The sequence below is a fragment of the Tympanuchus pallidicinctus genome, unplaced genomic scaffold (genome assembly GCF_026119805.1).
Source record: "Tympanuchus pallidicinctus isolate F22 unplaced genomic scaffold, pur_lepc_1.0 scaffold4, whole genome shotgun sequence".
Taxonomy (NCBI): domain Eukaryota; kingdom Metazoa; phylum Chordata; class Aves; order Galliformes; family Phasianidae; genus Tympanuchus; species Tympanuchus pallidicinctus.
In genome coordinates this window covers 38,874,881-38,890,848 of record NW_026294758.1, presented here as the reverse complement: position 1 = coordinate 38,890,848, position 15,968 = coordinate 38,874,881, and the positions used below count along the sequence as shown (strand labels likewise).

Genomic DNA, 15,968 nt, shown 5'->3' with positions numbered 1-15,968 from the left:
CATTTTTATTCTTTCTGACATAGCAAAGTATGCAATTTGGCATGGGCAGATACACAAGCTTAGCTGCCAGACTTGTAGCCACAGTTATCTTCATCTGTGGCATGAATTAAATTGTGACTCGCAGTAAAGTAGCATTGGTTTTCTTTATGCACTGCCAATCACCAGTTCAGAACAAATGACTTATGCAAGCCACTTGCTCTTGTAGTAGGTGACTGGTACTGCTACCTGATATCTGTGTTAGTTGAGATAATCTGCAACAACTGTCTCTGTATGGATGTGCATTTGCAGGTTTTGTGTCTACTAAATTGCAGTAGAAAGGCCTGAACAGTAGACCTTGAATCAAAGGTTACCTCTGGATGAATCTCATAACACAGCATTTTATGCCATCCCTGTCTGATCATTAGCAAGACATTTATGATCATTAGCAAAATATGTATCTTGAACAAAACATCTTGCTGCAAGAGATGTAGCTTAGATAAAGTGTTGTGAGGATTTGTTAACTTTCCTTGTTTAGAAGCAGAGTGACAAGGCCTAATTGTACACAGACTTCTTTGGTTCATCTTTGAGCTCTGGCCAGGTTTGAGGTGGAATCCAGAGGGAGAATGAAACCAGATGTTTCCACCTAATCCTCATTGAACTTGGTTATTCAACTATATAAAAGCTGGACCCTCTTGTAGCGAAGTTGGAGACCTCACCTATGCATGGATGCACTGCATAGGTGCTCCCAGTTGCTAGGAAAGGCTCTCTAAATCCTTGCTGCAACCGGGGCTCCCCAGCGCCTGCAGATCTGGATGATGGTAAAGTATTGAGGCAATTGGTGATGTATCTTAACCACTGTCGCTATCCTCATGTAGTAGTGGTTAGGTGCGTTTGTTTTTCTTGCTGTATCATTTCACTTATTATCTCATTCCTTTAAACTTAAGAAAAGATAAAGGCATTTCTTTAACTTGTCTGTGACCTTTGTGCTGACCCTATCCTCTGGCAAAACATAAACACGTACAAAATACACGACAAAACTGCAGCAGCTGGATGCTGTGTTTATGTTTTAAAAGAAACAATGGCAGTCCATTGATCTTTATGTTGTTTACGGTGAAAAATCGTTAGGGAAATACAGTTTCTCAGTTTTAAGAAATGAATTCAGGTAACTGAAAATTATATATTCCAAAGCTGAACCTAGGGACTGCAGCATTTTAATTAATTAAATCAGTGCAGAGATTTATGTGCAAATCTCTCTTCTGACTGTTATTTCAGGTGATGACCGGAATATTTCTGAAGTGTACGTGGCTGGGAAGCAAGTGGTTCCTTTTTCAAGTTCAGTCTAAATCCATTTCCCTTCTGCAAAATGTTCTGCTGATTACTCGGTATCTGATTTGGAAAATATTTGTTTAAAACAGTGCCTGATCATTTGGAATGACACCTCATTTCTGTTTTAAATCTTGCAAATTTGAAAAATTCTGTTAGACCTTTCAGGAATTACGTGACAAACATTGTCACAGTTCTAAGAGGAAACAAACTTCTAAATTTACTTGCAAAAATAACATGTGCGTTGACTAAGAATTTGGTAAGTTTCTTAAATAAACAATTGGTGTTTCTTTCAGTAATACCATAGAAAGTGTTAAGAAGAGCAAGGAAGCTCTCACTGTTGTATGTTATTTCAGTTGAAAAAAAAAAGGCCAGTATATCATTTTTGCAAATAATGAATGTCACAGAAGAATGTAATTTCCTTTATATTATTGCTAAGTATGGAAAAAATACCGGCATTTGGGGGCATTTAATGATGTTTTTCATTTTTGTTTATGTGGTTAATTTTAAAATACTCATTTATTTTAAAACATAAGTATCTATCTATACATAACGGAGATTTCTAATTATCATTAAACTCAGATTTGTCATTAGTAGTCAGACATAATAGAACTGGTGGAAGAAGCAAGTAAAAAATACACAACTGGTCGAAGAGCTGCGAGTGCAGAAAGACTGCACAGTTCTGTGACGCTGTAAGCTGAAGTAGCATTTCCTAAATGTTGCTCTGGCATCTGGAAGCAGTCAGCCCAATCTTCCACCACTTCTCTATCCACTTGACTGAATCTGCTTCAGGTAAGCAACCACTGAATGAAACTTGTAATAACCCAAAAACAGGTACAGAGATGCCTGAGTGGGCTTCTCTGTGGCAGAAAATGAATAGGATCTTCAGGACTGGAGGGAGTGCTTCCTCTGGTTCAGCCTCTTGTAGAACCTTACCAAATTCATTTCTTCCTGACTGTTTAGACTGTGGGTGATAACAATTTCTCTTCTCCTTTCTGTAGCAGAAGTGGGCAGGTTTAAAACAAAATCCGCCAGAAACAGGCTGTCTCTGGCTGTTACCGCCTTTCACTTGAGGTGTAATTCCTTACTGAAAAAAGCTGTTCAGCTTGAATGTGCTCTTTTTCTTTCAACACTGGAACAGTAACTACAGCCCTGTACAATGCTAGGTAAAAAAACGTACCCTTTTAATTTTGGTAGTCTGTGTTCTTAAAAAGTCTATTTTCCTACTTGTTATTACAGCCTTTTTTATTGCAAGATTAGTTTGAGAATGGGGATACTTCTTGTTTCTTTATTACAGTTGTTTTTATTATTATTATTATTGTTATTATTTTATTTTGTTTTGTTTGTTTGTTCTGCAGTGCAAAGGATAAAAGCTTTAATTTTAGTGGATACAGTATTGCACTACCTGCTATACATACTTGTTGAGTATGGCCTGCTTCAAACACCTTTGATTTTGCTGAGCTTTATTTCACACATTTATCTTCTAAAGATATAAAGGCACAGCCCTTCACTGTGCTCTTAAAACGAGAGAGGTAACCGCATGAACATCTAAATTTCTGTCTGTGTAAGGGAACGTTTGGTCTGATATCTTTAACAACTTGCTCTGACTTAAAGCTTTGCCAGAGCTTACGCACTGTTCAGGTTATGACTACGTGAGACAGTACAGTGGAACCATAACCTGGATTAGGCACTTAAAGTACCTGAAATCTTTTTCAGTGTTTTGTGTTATTTGTTGTTGGTTGTTGTTGTTGTTTGGTTGTTTGTTTTTGCTGTCATGGAGTAGCCCTACTGCACAGCATGGTATTTTGGCTTGCATATGCCACCTGAAAGCAGCTGCACTGCTTGCTCATTTAGAACTAGCTCAGGTAACTTCACACGGCATCACTCTGTGCCATATATTACATGAGTTACACTCTTTGTTTCCATTGTGTTCAATCACTGCTAAGGCTTTTGGATTAGAGATTTAAGGATTGAGATTTCATATTCCATCAGGATGTCACAACAGTTTTGTTTTTCACATGTCCCTATAATCTACATAGTAGCACACCTTCTTTGCAAATACAGCCTGCAGTTCTTTAACTCGGATTCCTGATTCAGGGAACATTTTTCCTCATGAATTTTGACATGAATTTAATTAATTGACCAAATTTTACATTCCAAAACCAAAGATCTGTGAGAGACATGTTTTAATCCTTCAGTTACTGTCTGAAACTATTCTTAAGGAGTTGCACTGTTTGCAGCTTTGGCTTTCCTGAGGAATGTATTCTGGGACAGAGAAAGATGATGCAGGCTTGTGTACTATGTATTTTCATGCTATAGTAGTTTGCTTCCAGAGTTATGAATTATATCAACACTTTTAATTTAGTGATAGTCTAAGATGTGCCTGACGTTATTGCTATTTTGTGGTAGTGTTAAGAATGTGATTCAGTGTTTGTTTCAAAATTTGGAGAGAGGGAGGGGATGATTATTTGCAAACTAGGAGTACAGAAAAAAAGCTTTGTCTCACCAAACTGCTGGTGGCCCAATTACAAAGGGACTGTCTAGAATATCTGCTGGGAATAACTTTTGGATTTGAATATTGGCATGTGAGAGTTTGGCTCTTGCTAAATTCCAGCACAAGTCAGGAATTCAGCTTCTTGATTGTAGCTTATCTGATGTCTGGTAGTCAGACACTACGCAGACTTAGAGAATTGATGTTCCAGAATTGCAGCCTGGGGAGGAGCTCTGCCCACAAATAGCAGTGCCATGGGCTTTCTGCAGCACCATACATTGCTGGTGACAAACCTGAATTTGGTTAGAGGGACCAGTGGAAGAATTGATACAGCCATGTAACAAACAAACTGGAAAGTAGTTTCAAAAGTAGCATCTAAATAGAATTGAATGTAAAAATTCTGTAATGCCAGAAAAAAGTTCCTTTGAGATAGACCCAGAACTTTCCATGGGAGGTAGGTTACGGAAGAAGTCTGGTTTTAAGAGATACAGAGGATGCAGTAGTCAGACCTCTCTGAAGCAATTCTGGGGAAGGATCCTGCTGCAAAGTATTTATTAGCCTCCAGGATTCTTTGACTATGTGCAGATTGTAGAGATGCTTGGTGCAGCAGGAGAATATCAGTAGGTGACAGCAGTTACTGCTGAGACTTGTAGCTCTGAACCAATGCGTGCATATAGTCTGATTCCTTGTACTCCACTGCATACGTGGTCTGAAGCAGGCCAGGTCACTGGTTCAGGCTCTTACAGTCTCTGCTAGAGACTGTATTTGGTGTGTGTGACTGCACCTCCAGCATAGTTTCCACCAAGGAAGAAAAACTTCCTTGTTGTATACCAAAACCACACTGCAAGCAGAAGCAGTGTTCAATTAGTGGTGTGTAAACATCACTACTGTCTTAAAAAAAACAAACCCTGATGGAAGATATGACTTACACTACTCCCCCTCCATACTCAATGGCATAGAAGACAAATCAAAGCAACTTCTTTTCTCCTCCTTCATTCAAAAAAATAATAAACAAATTAAATAAATAAAAATAAAAAATAAAAATAAGGCAATCACACAGTATGGGGACAAGACTAAGTAGAAGAAAACATCAGGATAATTTACAGTCAGCATAAATTGACGTTGTGCTACTGACATAAGATAGAGCCTCTGGAAAAATGTACACACAGCTGTACCAGATGCCAGTCCCCATTAGTTCTCTCAACAGATTGTGGATGGGATCTTTATTTTTGATGTGTCTTTGTGTTCCGTGTCAGCACACCATTCAGACAGAAAAAAAAAAGAGTAATTTGTGAAAAGCTTGCTTGCTGGGGCAATATGCTTAACGTGTTCTATGTTCAGATGAGCACTAACTAATTATAAATGGAGTGTATTTGAACTACTCTTATATGTTGATCTCATTGTGTCACTTCAGGTTTTGATTATTAATGAAATGCGAGTAACTATCGCTTGTGCATTATGCAGTGTTATTTGAATTATTCATGTGTGGCAAGTGGAGTTCTGCACTTTAAAATGTTGGCTAGACCTAGTGTTTATATTTCTTCTGTGCTTTTATGCAGTCAGAAAGCTTTATGGAGAAAAAAGTATATTTGTTCTTTGTACTGAGCATTTCCATTATTGTAATTGCAGTTTATTTCAAAAGGAAATGTTAAAATGATCTTGTTTTGATTATACACTCATGAATGAAACAACTATAATGGTTTTATAAAATCAGACATGAATAATAATATTATGCTTAAAAAAAATTTACAGAGAAATAATTTTTTATTCAAATTATGATTATGCAATGCAGATTAGCAAAAATTAATCAGTCTTGCTATATATCTGCAAGTCTACTGAGCAAAGGCATTACTCTTCCTGATTATACATTTAAGAAGAGTATGCATGCTTTGAAAAACAAAATATCTAAATCCTTTCAGAGAATATCTCAGTTTTAATATGAAATTATATTAGCAGTAGTTCTCAGAGAAATCTTTAAATTTTTTCCAGCATTTCCATAAACAATCTGTAACAGATAATAGGTTGGGCAGCTTTTAAAATAATACTGGATTGATATAAATAAGTAGTCTTGCATTATGTGCAGTCCTGTGTTTAGCATTGAGCAATTTATCTCTAAGGAGATGGTGCACAAGTGGGAAGGAATTCAGGAAAACTCAAGGCACATGATAAATTTGAGAAATGACCGGGAAAAAATGTAACTTGAAAAGGCAACAGAATGCAAAATAATGCAAAATAGAAAGAAGCTAGATCAGAGAAGACACAATGAGACACAATGACATGTTAACGCAGTTTTAGGTGGGAAGTGCTAAGGAAAGAAGAAAATTTTTCAGGCACAGTTCTGTTAAATCACAGAGTTCATTTCTTCAGAAAGTCATCAAGGCCCAGGAACAGATCAGATTTCTGAAGGGAGCCAGTTATTTATATGCTAAAATATTAAGAGCCCAAATTACCATGGCTAATTGTTACGTTGTTCCTCTCAACTTCAAGATTTAAACTAAAGCTACTTGCAACAACTCCAGAAGAAACCTAATACAATATTATGTTTATCTTCATGTTTCCTATGAAACATGAAGACATCTGGCATTCGGCAGGTCAGATACTAAAGCAGTATCTGACTTAGGGGGAGCACTAGTACTGCCTCATGCAGCATCCCGTCACATGCCTCATGCTGCAGTGATGACAAGAGTTCGACATCACAGGAATACAAGCCTCTGTTATGACTGGAGTCCCTGCAAGTAAGCTGATTCAATTATCAGATTGTTTTGAAGTTCAGATCACACAGAGAGCGCAATGCATTTTAAACTGCACTATCAGCTTGAGGTGTTAGTTCACTACCTAACAGTGATCTCACATGTACTAGGAACTTTGTCCTAAAGTTTAGTTTTGAACCCTGTTAATACGTGTAAAACAACTCCTGCTTATTTCAACAGAGAAGCCAGCAAATGACATCTGCTGGACTCTCTTTACAAAATAAAAAACAGCAACAAAAACAATTCTTGGGGGACCAAAAGGGTATCAGCAACAATCTGTTGTGTAAGGTTAATAAAACAGTTACTTTTCTTCGAAAGTCTGAGAAGTTTTTTTGGAAGATATTTTCCAGGAAATTTCAATAAGAAACCTTTTTTTTCTTGGAAAGTGTCCTAAGCTGGAGTGATGTGTTTCAGTCCCTGTGACTTCTGCAGTGACAGTGATCTGTGCAGAAGTGAATGCAACAAGTTATGCCTAGGCTCCCTTTCTCCCTGCTCAAGACTTAGACTTTCTATTTGGTCTCTGATTTCTCACAGACTTCATTTTAATTAGAAAATAGCTAGGATGAATGAGTGCAGTTGGGCTTGAAAAACAATCTCATAGCCACCCACCTAATACTTAACTTAAAAGATCTGTCCCATAAGAAGAGTATTATTTATTGCTCTTATGCAATTTGTGGGCTCAGTGTTTGGCTTAATGACCTGAGTCAGCTGGTAACAAGCACAGCCAAGACCAGAATGTAAACTGTGAGCAGCTGACATAAACAGAAATATATTTTACCTTGGTCTGCACTTGAGCCACTGAAAGCCTTGCTTAGCCACAAGCCCCTAGGCACCTTCAAATACAAAACTGAGCCTTCCGTAGAAGGTTTCTGTTAACTAAACTTTCCATTTCTGTGTCTGGCTGATCTCTGGCTTTGGAGCTGGGCTGTGTGTCCATTAAAAGCTTTTGCTGATAGAGGTTTTAAAAAGTGGTTACATGTGCTGCTTAGCTGTTGAAGATAGCAGCACGGGGACTGTCAACCATTGCTTCAGTATGAGCCTTCTTTCCTCAGAGGAGAGATGGGCATGTCAGCAGAGTAAGGTTTTCTGATTCTGGTCGTTGGTTTTGTCAGCTTGTCACCTGTTTGTAGGTCCTGGTTGGTTCTTTTCTGAAAAATGCCTATTTGGAGTTATGCTGTTGAATTCCTCCTACCTGTTGTGCTCACGCATAATTTCAAGAAAGAGAAGTGTGTTTGGAAAAATGGTGTACGTTATTGCCTTTGTTCTGCTTGTTTTTGATTGTGCTAAATGGGAATTAATGTACTGTTGAAACAAAATAAAGTGGCCTTGTGTTTACACCAGCCTTCATCTGTTTCTGAGTTTGACTTTGGAGGACAGAAAGGGAAGGTGACAAGGTAAAAATTTTCAATGAAGACAGTAATACATGGCAAAGTGTAAGAGAAGCACAGAATGTACCTGCTTCCTGGGGAACTCAGGCACACCCATTGTAGAGGTTTGTAAACACGTTTCGTATATATGACATAATTTTAAGGGACTTTTTTCAGACTCAGAACTCTTCGAGCATTTATTGTAGTTTTATTACCACACTTTCTGGCTTGATACATCACAGCAACTTCTTCTGCAACATTTTTATTATTTTGTGTACGAGAGCAGACTATACTGGAATACTTTCTTCTTGTGCTTAGCAGCAAGCACAAGGTCACGTCTACTTTCATATATTTTTCCTCACTTCCCTACTTTTCAAGGCATAAAAATGTCTACAATAGAATAGTGTGTCTGAAACATACCAGGGGCATATTTCCTTAAAACAAAAATTCCCATAGGAAAACTACTAATTACACACTGAGGAATTGTATCCTACACTTTTGAAAATTATGTGCAAGTTATTATAAACAAAATGCAACATCATGTGCAAAAGAAATAAAGTTGTTCTCTATTTTCTTCAACCAACTTACCAGCACAAGTCATTCAAATTACAGAGAAAAGTCAAAATGAAACTGCTTTGTGGATTAGTGTTCTTAATAGAAGAGTCCATTTAGGCTTTCAGCATAGGAATTCTGGTTCTTAACATTTCAGTTTGGACAATAGCAGTTTTTTCTTAGAATACTCTGTTATGATTTTAGCTGACCCATCTATTTAAAGCAGTGTAAACTTCAGATGTGAGCACAGCACATGTAAACCTGCTTGAAAATGTGAGGTTTTGGGTATATTCGTAAATCTTAGGCCGCAATTACCTGTTTCACTTTAGTGACTGTGATGTCAGACACAGTGTGTATTTGTGAACACAGAATTTGCAAGTTTAAAGAAATGGTCATTGAATAATCATGAACATATTACTAGTGTAATTTTCATGCCTTCTCCCATGGCTATCCTGTTTGGGATCTGGTACTGAATCATTTATAACCAAGCTCAATAGGTTTATAATTCATGAGCTAAGAGAATAGTTAAAGTGCAAAAAGAAGGTTGCTTTCCCTATGCTAATATCCCATAATTGGCTGTCATCCTTCCAAACTAATCAACTTGTGACTATATTCTTGCTTTGGTTCTGATTAAAACTGTTCATTAGGAATTAGCCTAAAAATATGTCCAGAATTGCCATGAAATGCAGATTAGAATTGAGCAATGCCTCTTCCTTCCCTATTTTGTTTTCAAGATACAATTGTGAAATAGCTATCTGGCTTCCAAGAACTTGGAAGTACTGCTACAATGCTCTAATCTCAGGCCAAAGTTAAATCACAACCTCCCACCACTGTAGGCTCCTCTGTTACTTCTTAAAGAACATCAATTGCAGCTAGCTGTGGGCAGTATTAACACTTAGTATATTTATGGTGCTGGATAAACTGTTCCCTAAGCTTCTATTTCTGAGGAGAAGAGATGAAAGTAACTTGGGACAAAGGAGGATTATAAGGACAGAACTTTGCGAAGTTTTGGCTATTAGACTTCCTGTTGCTTGTTTACTACATGTTCCACTTAGTGATAGTGTTCTTCTGGTCAGCATATGTGAACATATGTGCATTCAAGTTTTGGCTAAATACACTTCAACTTTATGCTGTACAACACCTTTAGATAAATGGCTATGTAAAAATGTAATGAGTTGCTTAGGTCCTCAAATTTATCACTTATTAAGAAAACACACAGGTATTTGCATGAGCAGGCTTGTGATGTACTGTGACATTATTCATGACTTTTCCTGTAGTTCACAAAAAAGATTAATACAGAACTCTCTAAACAGATCCACTTGTTTACATGTGGAACTGTCTTCAAAAGTCAGTGGGTGCATCTACATTAGCATTTTAGTTCAGAGAAGGAGTGAGCATTCGGAGTCTTTGTGCCATCTAGATTTCTGTGTTTGCTTTGCATTGCTTTTAAAATAAAGAGATGTATCTGGAAAAAGAGAAACATCACCCCCATTTTTTAAAAGACTAGACAGGAAGATCTAGGAAACTATGGACTGTTGGGGCAATCATGGAAGACATGTTAAGGCATATACAAGATGATGTATATACACATACAAGACCTGAAACAACCATCATGGCTTCATCAAGGACAGATCATGCCTGACTAATTTGGTGGTGTTCTTCTGTGATGGAGGTGCAGCATCAGTGGACAAGGGAAAGTGTCAGCCTTCTTGTGACCAATCTGGAATTCTGCAAGCCTTCTGACATAGTCACATATAACATCCTTATCTCTGAATTGGAGAGAAAGGAATTTGAACGATGTCTATTACATGGATAAGGAGTTGGTTGAATAGGCACAGCCAGAGGGTTATGGGCAACAACTCATAAGTCCAGGTGGAGGCCAGTGACATGTGATATCTGTCATGACCCATTGGATCAAAGTCACTGAGGTTTCCAAATTCCTTTGGGCTCAATTAAGGTGAAATAACACTGAACAATTGGGTAAGGGTTTATTTATATCCCAGTGATATATGATATTTATATATGATATAAGTATGTATACTATATGATACTTAGCACACCTACAGTATATTTACACATGTATAAATATACATATATATAAATATACATATATATATAAATACACATAAATAAATATACATATATATGTGTATTTGTCTATCTATACATTCGTGGTGACAAACGATGGTAAATATGCCTTGCATTACATTCTAAAATAACTGGAAAGGAGATAGAGCAAAAGAGAGAGTGAGCTCTAGGGAGAGAGAAAAGAGGGACTGAATAGACATGGAACAAAAAATCCAGATCATTACCTTTGGTTCCAGCATAGTCTCTGGTTTGGTAATGTTCAAGCAACAGGTGCACACCTGACCATTGATTTGTAGTGCTCTTATTTATTGTAAAAAATGGGATGTTTCAGTACTTGCATGCAAGATGGGAGTGAGATTCAGTATTTGTGTATGTATGGAAGGGGAGAAGATAGTTTCAACCCTTCCCTTCAGTTGAGTCAGGAGGTCAGAGTGTGTTCCTTATCATATTGGTCACATTGGCATCATCTTGCAAGAGTGGGACTTGCATAGAGAGCATTAGAACTTTCCATCCTCCGATGCATCATACATCCTTTTGAGGAAATACATTTTCCTTGTTCTGACTGCAAACTAAGCACATTATTTCCACTCATTCTCCATCACTATGCAATGCCTCAGTGGTTGACACATGGAAACCATTTTGGACATTTTTCACAGGACTTTATACCACACTGTGGCTCAGACATTTGGTACATTGTTTATTCTCATGGGTATCTATGTCTTCTACACTGGTGATCCAGATGTAGTGAACAAAAGGAGAAAGGGAAAAAAGAATAAAATACAATATACTTTTTACAGTTAAAATCCTCATAATCAGAAACACAAATCCACACAGTTCAGCACCTGAGAAAACACAATAATAAACACGATGGTAATAGCAACAGTAATTAAAAAGAGATACATTCCAATGAATATGAATTAATATTATTTTTTTTTTTCCCCATGGCCATCATTTTCTACCCACACATAAGAACTAAGAAATAACAGGACTTCTAAGGGTTAGAGGGACCATTCCAGTAGTAGGTAATTCTACCAGAACTGGCTGTCCAGGGTACTGGAATTGATTTGTTGAGTCTTTATTCTCTCTATTTTCCCCGGAGTATCAACAGGAGGATTTAAGTAAAACAATGAGTTGTGGACAACCACTGATTCCCCAGTGGCTAGTCACTCTTCTGTCTGTGTCTGATACCCACTGTGCTCATCCTGGTTCATGGGGTTTCAGAGCTCATTTCAAGAGCCCATTAGTACATTCCGCAATACCATTGACTTGGGGGGTAATACAGGGTGTGGAATACTAACTGAATCCATTTGCCTCAGGCCCACTCTTGAACAACCTTATTAGTAAAAAACATTATCTGATTGTGATGTTTTGGATATGGGTAAACAGCTAAACCACATATCCAGACTTCTCCTGCTGTCATCTCCTGTGGTCCATGAGACTGCTGTGCCCTGGGTCAACCCTGACACTATCTTGACTCCTAATAATAAGGATTGCTTCCCTTCAGAAAACTGAAATGGAGTGATACAATCTACTTGCAAGTTTCCCACAGCCCTTTGTTATCTATCAAAGGCAGTGGTCAGTCCTTAAGAGGGTTGTATTCTCCCAGTTGGATGTGACATACAGCACATGCTGAAATAATGGCATCGCATAACTTTCTGGTTACAGACCATCCTCTACTGCCTGTATCTTTGAATAAATCCATAATTCCTGAGTTGCCTCATTTTACGTGCAATTATTCCAGTACATGCTCCTACTTTTCTTATTTGCTCTCCACTGATACCATTGCTAAGTGGGTTAGAGAGTCTACCTGATTATTCAGAAAATGTGCTGGGTGGTCTCCTGGATGGTATGCAGCAACTCATCCTATCAAAAGGGTATTTTCTTTCACAAAATGGAAAGTTTATTTATTTTCCTTCTCTCATAAGGTTCCCCATTAACTTCCCAGAAAAGTCTCCACTGAGAACATTCTTTAAACACAGTATACAAGTCAATGTAAATAAACACCAGTTCTTCAGTTTCAGCTTCCCTAATGACTACAGTCCATACAGATATTAATTCTCTTACTTAGGCACATCCTTCTTCTTCTGTTAATATGTCATCCCCTGTATCAACATGCGGGGTCACTGCTTGGTATTTCCACACTTTTTCTTCCCTTTTGGAGGATGCATCGGTAAATAACCAAATTTTAGGCGGGCCTCATGAGAAGGGATAGGTTTCATAAAAGAGTGGGGGAAGTAGCTGTTCTGCTTGATCACTGGAGGTTCCTGTATTTTTAATATCTTGGGTGTTCCCGCCTCTATCTGGTGAGTGTGGCAGTAATAGTCTAATTGTGCACACCATTTCTTCATAGCCTCAGACTGCACTACTCCCAGTTGGGGGCTATGGCTCACACTGGCTTTAAGACCTTAAAGAACTGCATTAATTTGGTTGGCTGTTGCTGTACATTTTCAGCTTCCTGTATTGCTAGGTTAACCACAAAGAGGCCATTCTGCCAGACTGAACAGCGTTTCTCCACATCAGTAGGATGGGCTGGACCTTTAGAGGTCCATGTAGCCACATATGTATTGATGATCCATGGATTGCAAAATCACATTCAGTGTGAAGTGAACAAGTCGAGTGTGTTGTTCCCAAAGCCCGCTACACTTTGGCTTCAAAAGTGAGCAGCTTTTAGGCTTTCTCATGAATCAGGGCCCATTCCCAGCTAGTTCTTTTGTGTGTTAAATCAGACTATGATGGAAAAATTTGGGATGTATTTCTTCTGAAATAGAAATAAGCCTATAGCTTAACTGTAACTTTTTCTTTTTTTCAGGGATTGTCATCTGTTCATGTGTGGTTAGGGTTTTGGAGGGAATACACTCTGTTTTCCCCCTTCACCAGATACCTGGCATTTTTACTTCCAAAAACAGCTGTACTTTCTCTGCTGGAATGTGGAGCCCCAGCTTTTCTTAATGTATAATTATGTCTCCTTGGGTCTGTTACACCACTGCAACGTTAGAAACTCCAATCAACACATCATCAGTGTACTCGTATACTCTACTCCACACTTACGAGTGACACATGCAAGCTCTTGTGGGAATGCACAGTGGGCAATAGTCAGTGAACAGTGATGCATTTCCAAACATGTCTGTTACCCAGTTTCTTGTCAGCAGCTATACAGTTTTGTGTATGCTATCTATGCTCTGGTGTCTACTAAAAAAGGTACCAAGAATTCCAAAAGATCCCAGGGGAAAGATAATTAACACATATCTACTATTTTTCTATGAGTCTTGTCAAGAATATCCACTGGCTGTCCCCTACTTACTTACTGGAAACAGTGAGACGGGTTTCCTGACTCAAGTGCACCCAGAATAATCAGGTCTGCCTCCTGAGAAGCACATTTCCGTGCTTATAAGATAGCGGAGGACAACCTTTAGGATTTGGGGGAAACTTAGTTTCTTCTGCTTTGCTTCTGACTTCTACCAGCTTCTCTAGTTTGGAGGTGAGTAAACTGTTCATAATCTCACTGGGAATTCCTTTTGATATCCATCCATCCATAATATGTACCTCTTATTATAGGGAGGAGGGATTGGTTTCATCAGTCAGTGATGAGGAATCACACGAGGGCCTAGTTCTCATGTCACTGCTCTTCTCCATTCTCCTAAGGTCTGCTTCAGGCTTTGTCTCTCCCTGGCTAGTGAATCCCATTTTCTCCTATAGTTAAAAAATTTCTGTTCTACCTCCCCCCATGTAATATCAGGGGATCCTTCCCATCTCCATGGCTATGCTGTCCTCATAAGATCTTGTAATTGCACCAGGAAAGATTTTAAAGTATTGAGTAATTCCCTTGTACAAAGATGCATTATCTACTGTGTGTTGCATGGGAGAGGGCTACTGAGGAAACCCCAGACGATCACACATTAATTGGAGGCATGGGATTTTATTCTTACTCTCTAAAATATGACCAGCAGTAGGTGTTTTAATTGTGAATGGACCTCCTCTTTCCACCAGGTCAAGGCCACTAGCTCAATATGTTGTTCTCTGAATCAGAAATCAGGGCTGCCTATTACTGTTCGTGGTTAGGAAACCTTCCAGTTCCAAATACTCTTTAGCTTTGTCTTCTCTCGTCAGGATACAATATCCCCTGCTAAAAAATACTCTCCTTTCAAACTCAGTTTCCAAAGAGTAAGGGGAGAAGCTCATCACTTTTAATTGGGAGCTGTAGAGAGCCTCTTCCTTATCATGTTGGTCACATAGGCATCTCTTGTGACAGGAGAACTTCCTCAGATTTGCACAGGAAGTTAGGGCAGCTCATTCTCAAACGTACTCCACATCCTTTTCAGCAAGCACTTGTGGATCTCTGTTCTCATTGCAAACTAAGGACAAAATTTCTGTTCATTCTTCACTAAGCAAGGCCCAGTAGTCGAGACATTGAAATAGTTTTGGACATTTTTCACTTTACAGAACTTTACAGTGTCCCTCAGGGATCTGTCTTGGGACTAGTGTTTTTCAATGTCTGTATCAATGACATGAACAGTGAGAGTAAGAACACTCAGCAAGTTTGAAGATGACACCAAGCTTCTTGGAACAGTTGGTAAAACAGAAAGAAAGGATGCCATCCAAAGTGACCTGAACAGGCTTGAGAAGTGAGGCCACATAAACATGATGAGGTTCAACAAGACTAAGTGCAAAGTGCTGCACTTGGTTTGGGGCAATCCCAGACGTGTACGGACTCAGAAAAGAACACACTGAGAGCAGCCCCACAGAGAATGAGTTGGGGGTCATTTAAAGTTGGACATGAGCCAGCAGTGTGTACTTGCAGCCTGGAAGACCAACTGTAATCAAAAGAGAGGCTGGCAGAGAGAGGCAGGTGATTGTCCCCTTCTACTCTGTCCTTTTAAGGCCCCACCTGGAGTACTGTATTCAGGCCTGGGGCCCTCAACACAGGTAGGATGTGGTTATGTTGCGGGTTCAGAGGAACCCTCCACAAAGAGGGCTGGAGTGCCTCTCCTACAATCAAAGGCTGAGGGACCTGAGCTTGTGCAGCCTGAAGAACAGAAGGCTCCAGAGAGACCTCATTGTAGACTTTCAGTATTTGAAGGGAACTTATAAGCAAGATGGAGACCATCTTTTTACATAAACAGTTAGTGATAGGACAAGAGGTAATGATTTGACACTAAAAGATGATAGGTTGAGATTAGATATTACAAAGAAAATTTTCACTCTAAGGGCTGGTAAGTACTGGAGGAGGTTGCCCAGAAAGGCTGTGGATGACTCATCCCTGGGGCTGGATAAGGCCTTGGGCAGTCCAATTTAGTGGTTAGCAACCCTGCCCATAGCAGAGTGTGGAACTGGGTGATTTTCAAAGTCCCTTCCAACCCAAGTCATTCTATGATGCTATGTAAGAATTGCAACTATTATAGCCAATGGACATTGAATCCA

The 15,968-nt window shown here is 38.9% G+C and overlaps 1 protein-coding gene across 1 annotated transcript in view; it reads left to right on the top strand.

The window, feature by feature from the left end:
• The window catches only part of GDA (guanine deaminase), a 31,600-nt gene extending 23,722 nt beyond the window's left edge, over nucleotides 1-7,878 (top strand). Inside the window, exon 14 of the mRNA XM_052701307.1 lies at nucleotides 1,252-7,878. Within this exon, the coding sequence (XP_052557267.1) occupies nucleotides 1,252-1,322 (71 nt within the window). The 3' untranslated portion in view covers nucleotides 1,323-7,878. The remainder of the gene's footprint in view (nucleotides 1-1,251) is intronic.
• Nucleotides 7,879-15,968: the final 8,090 nt, after the last annotated feature.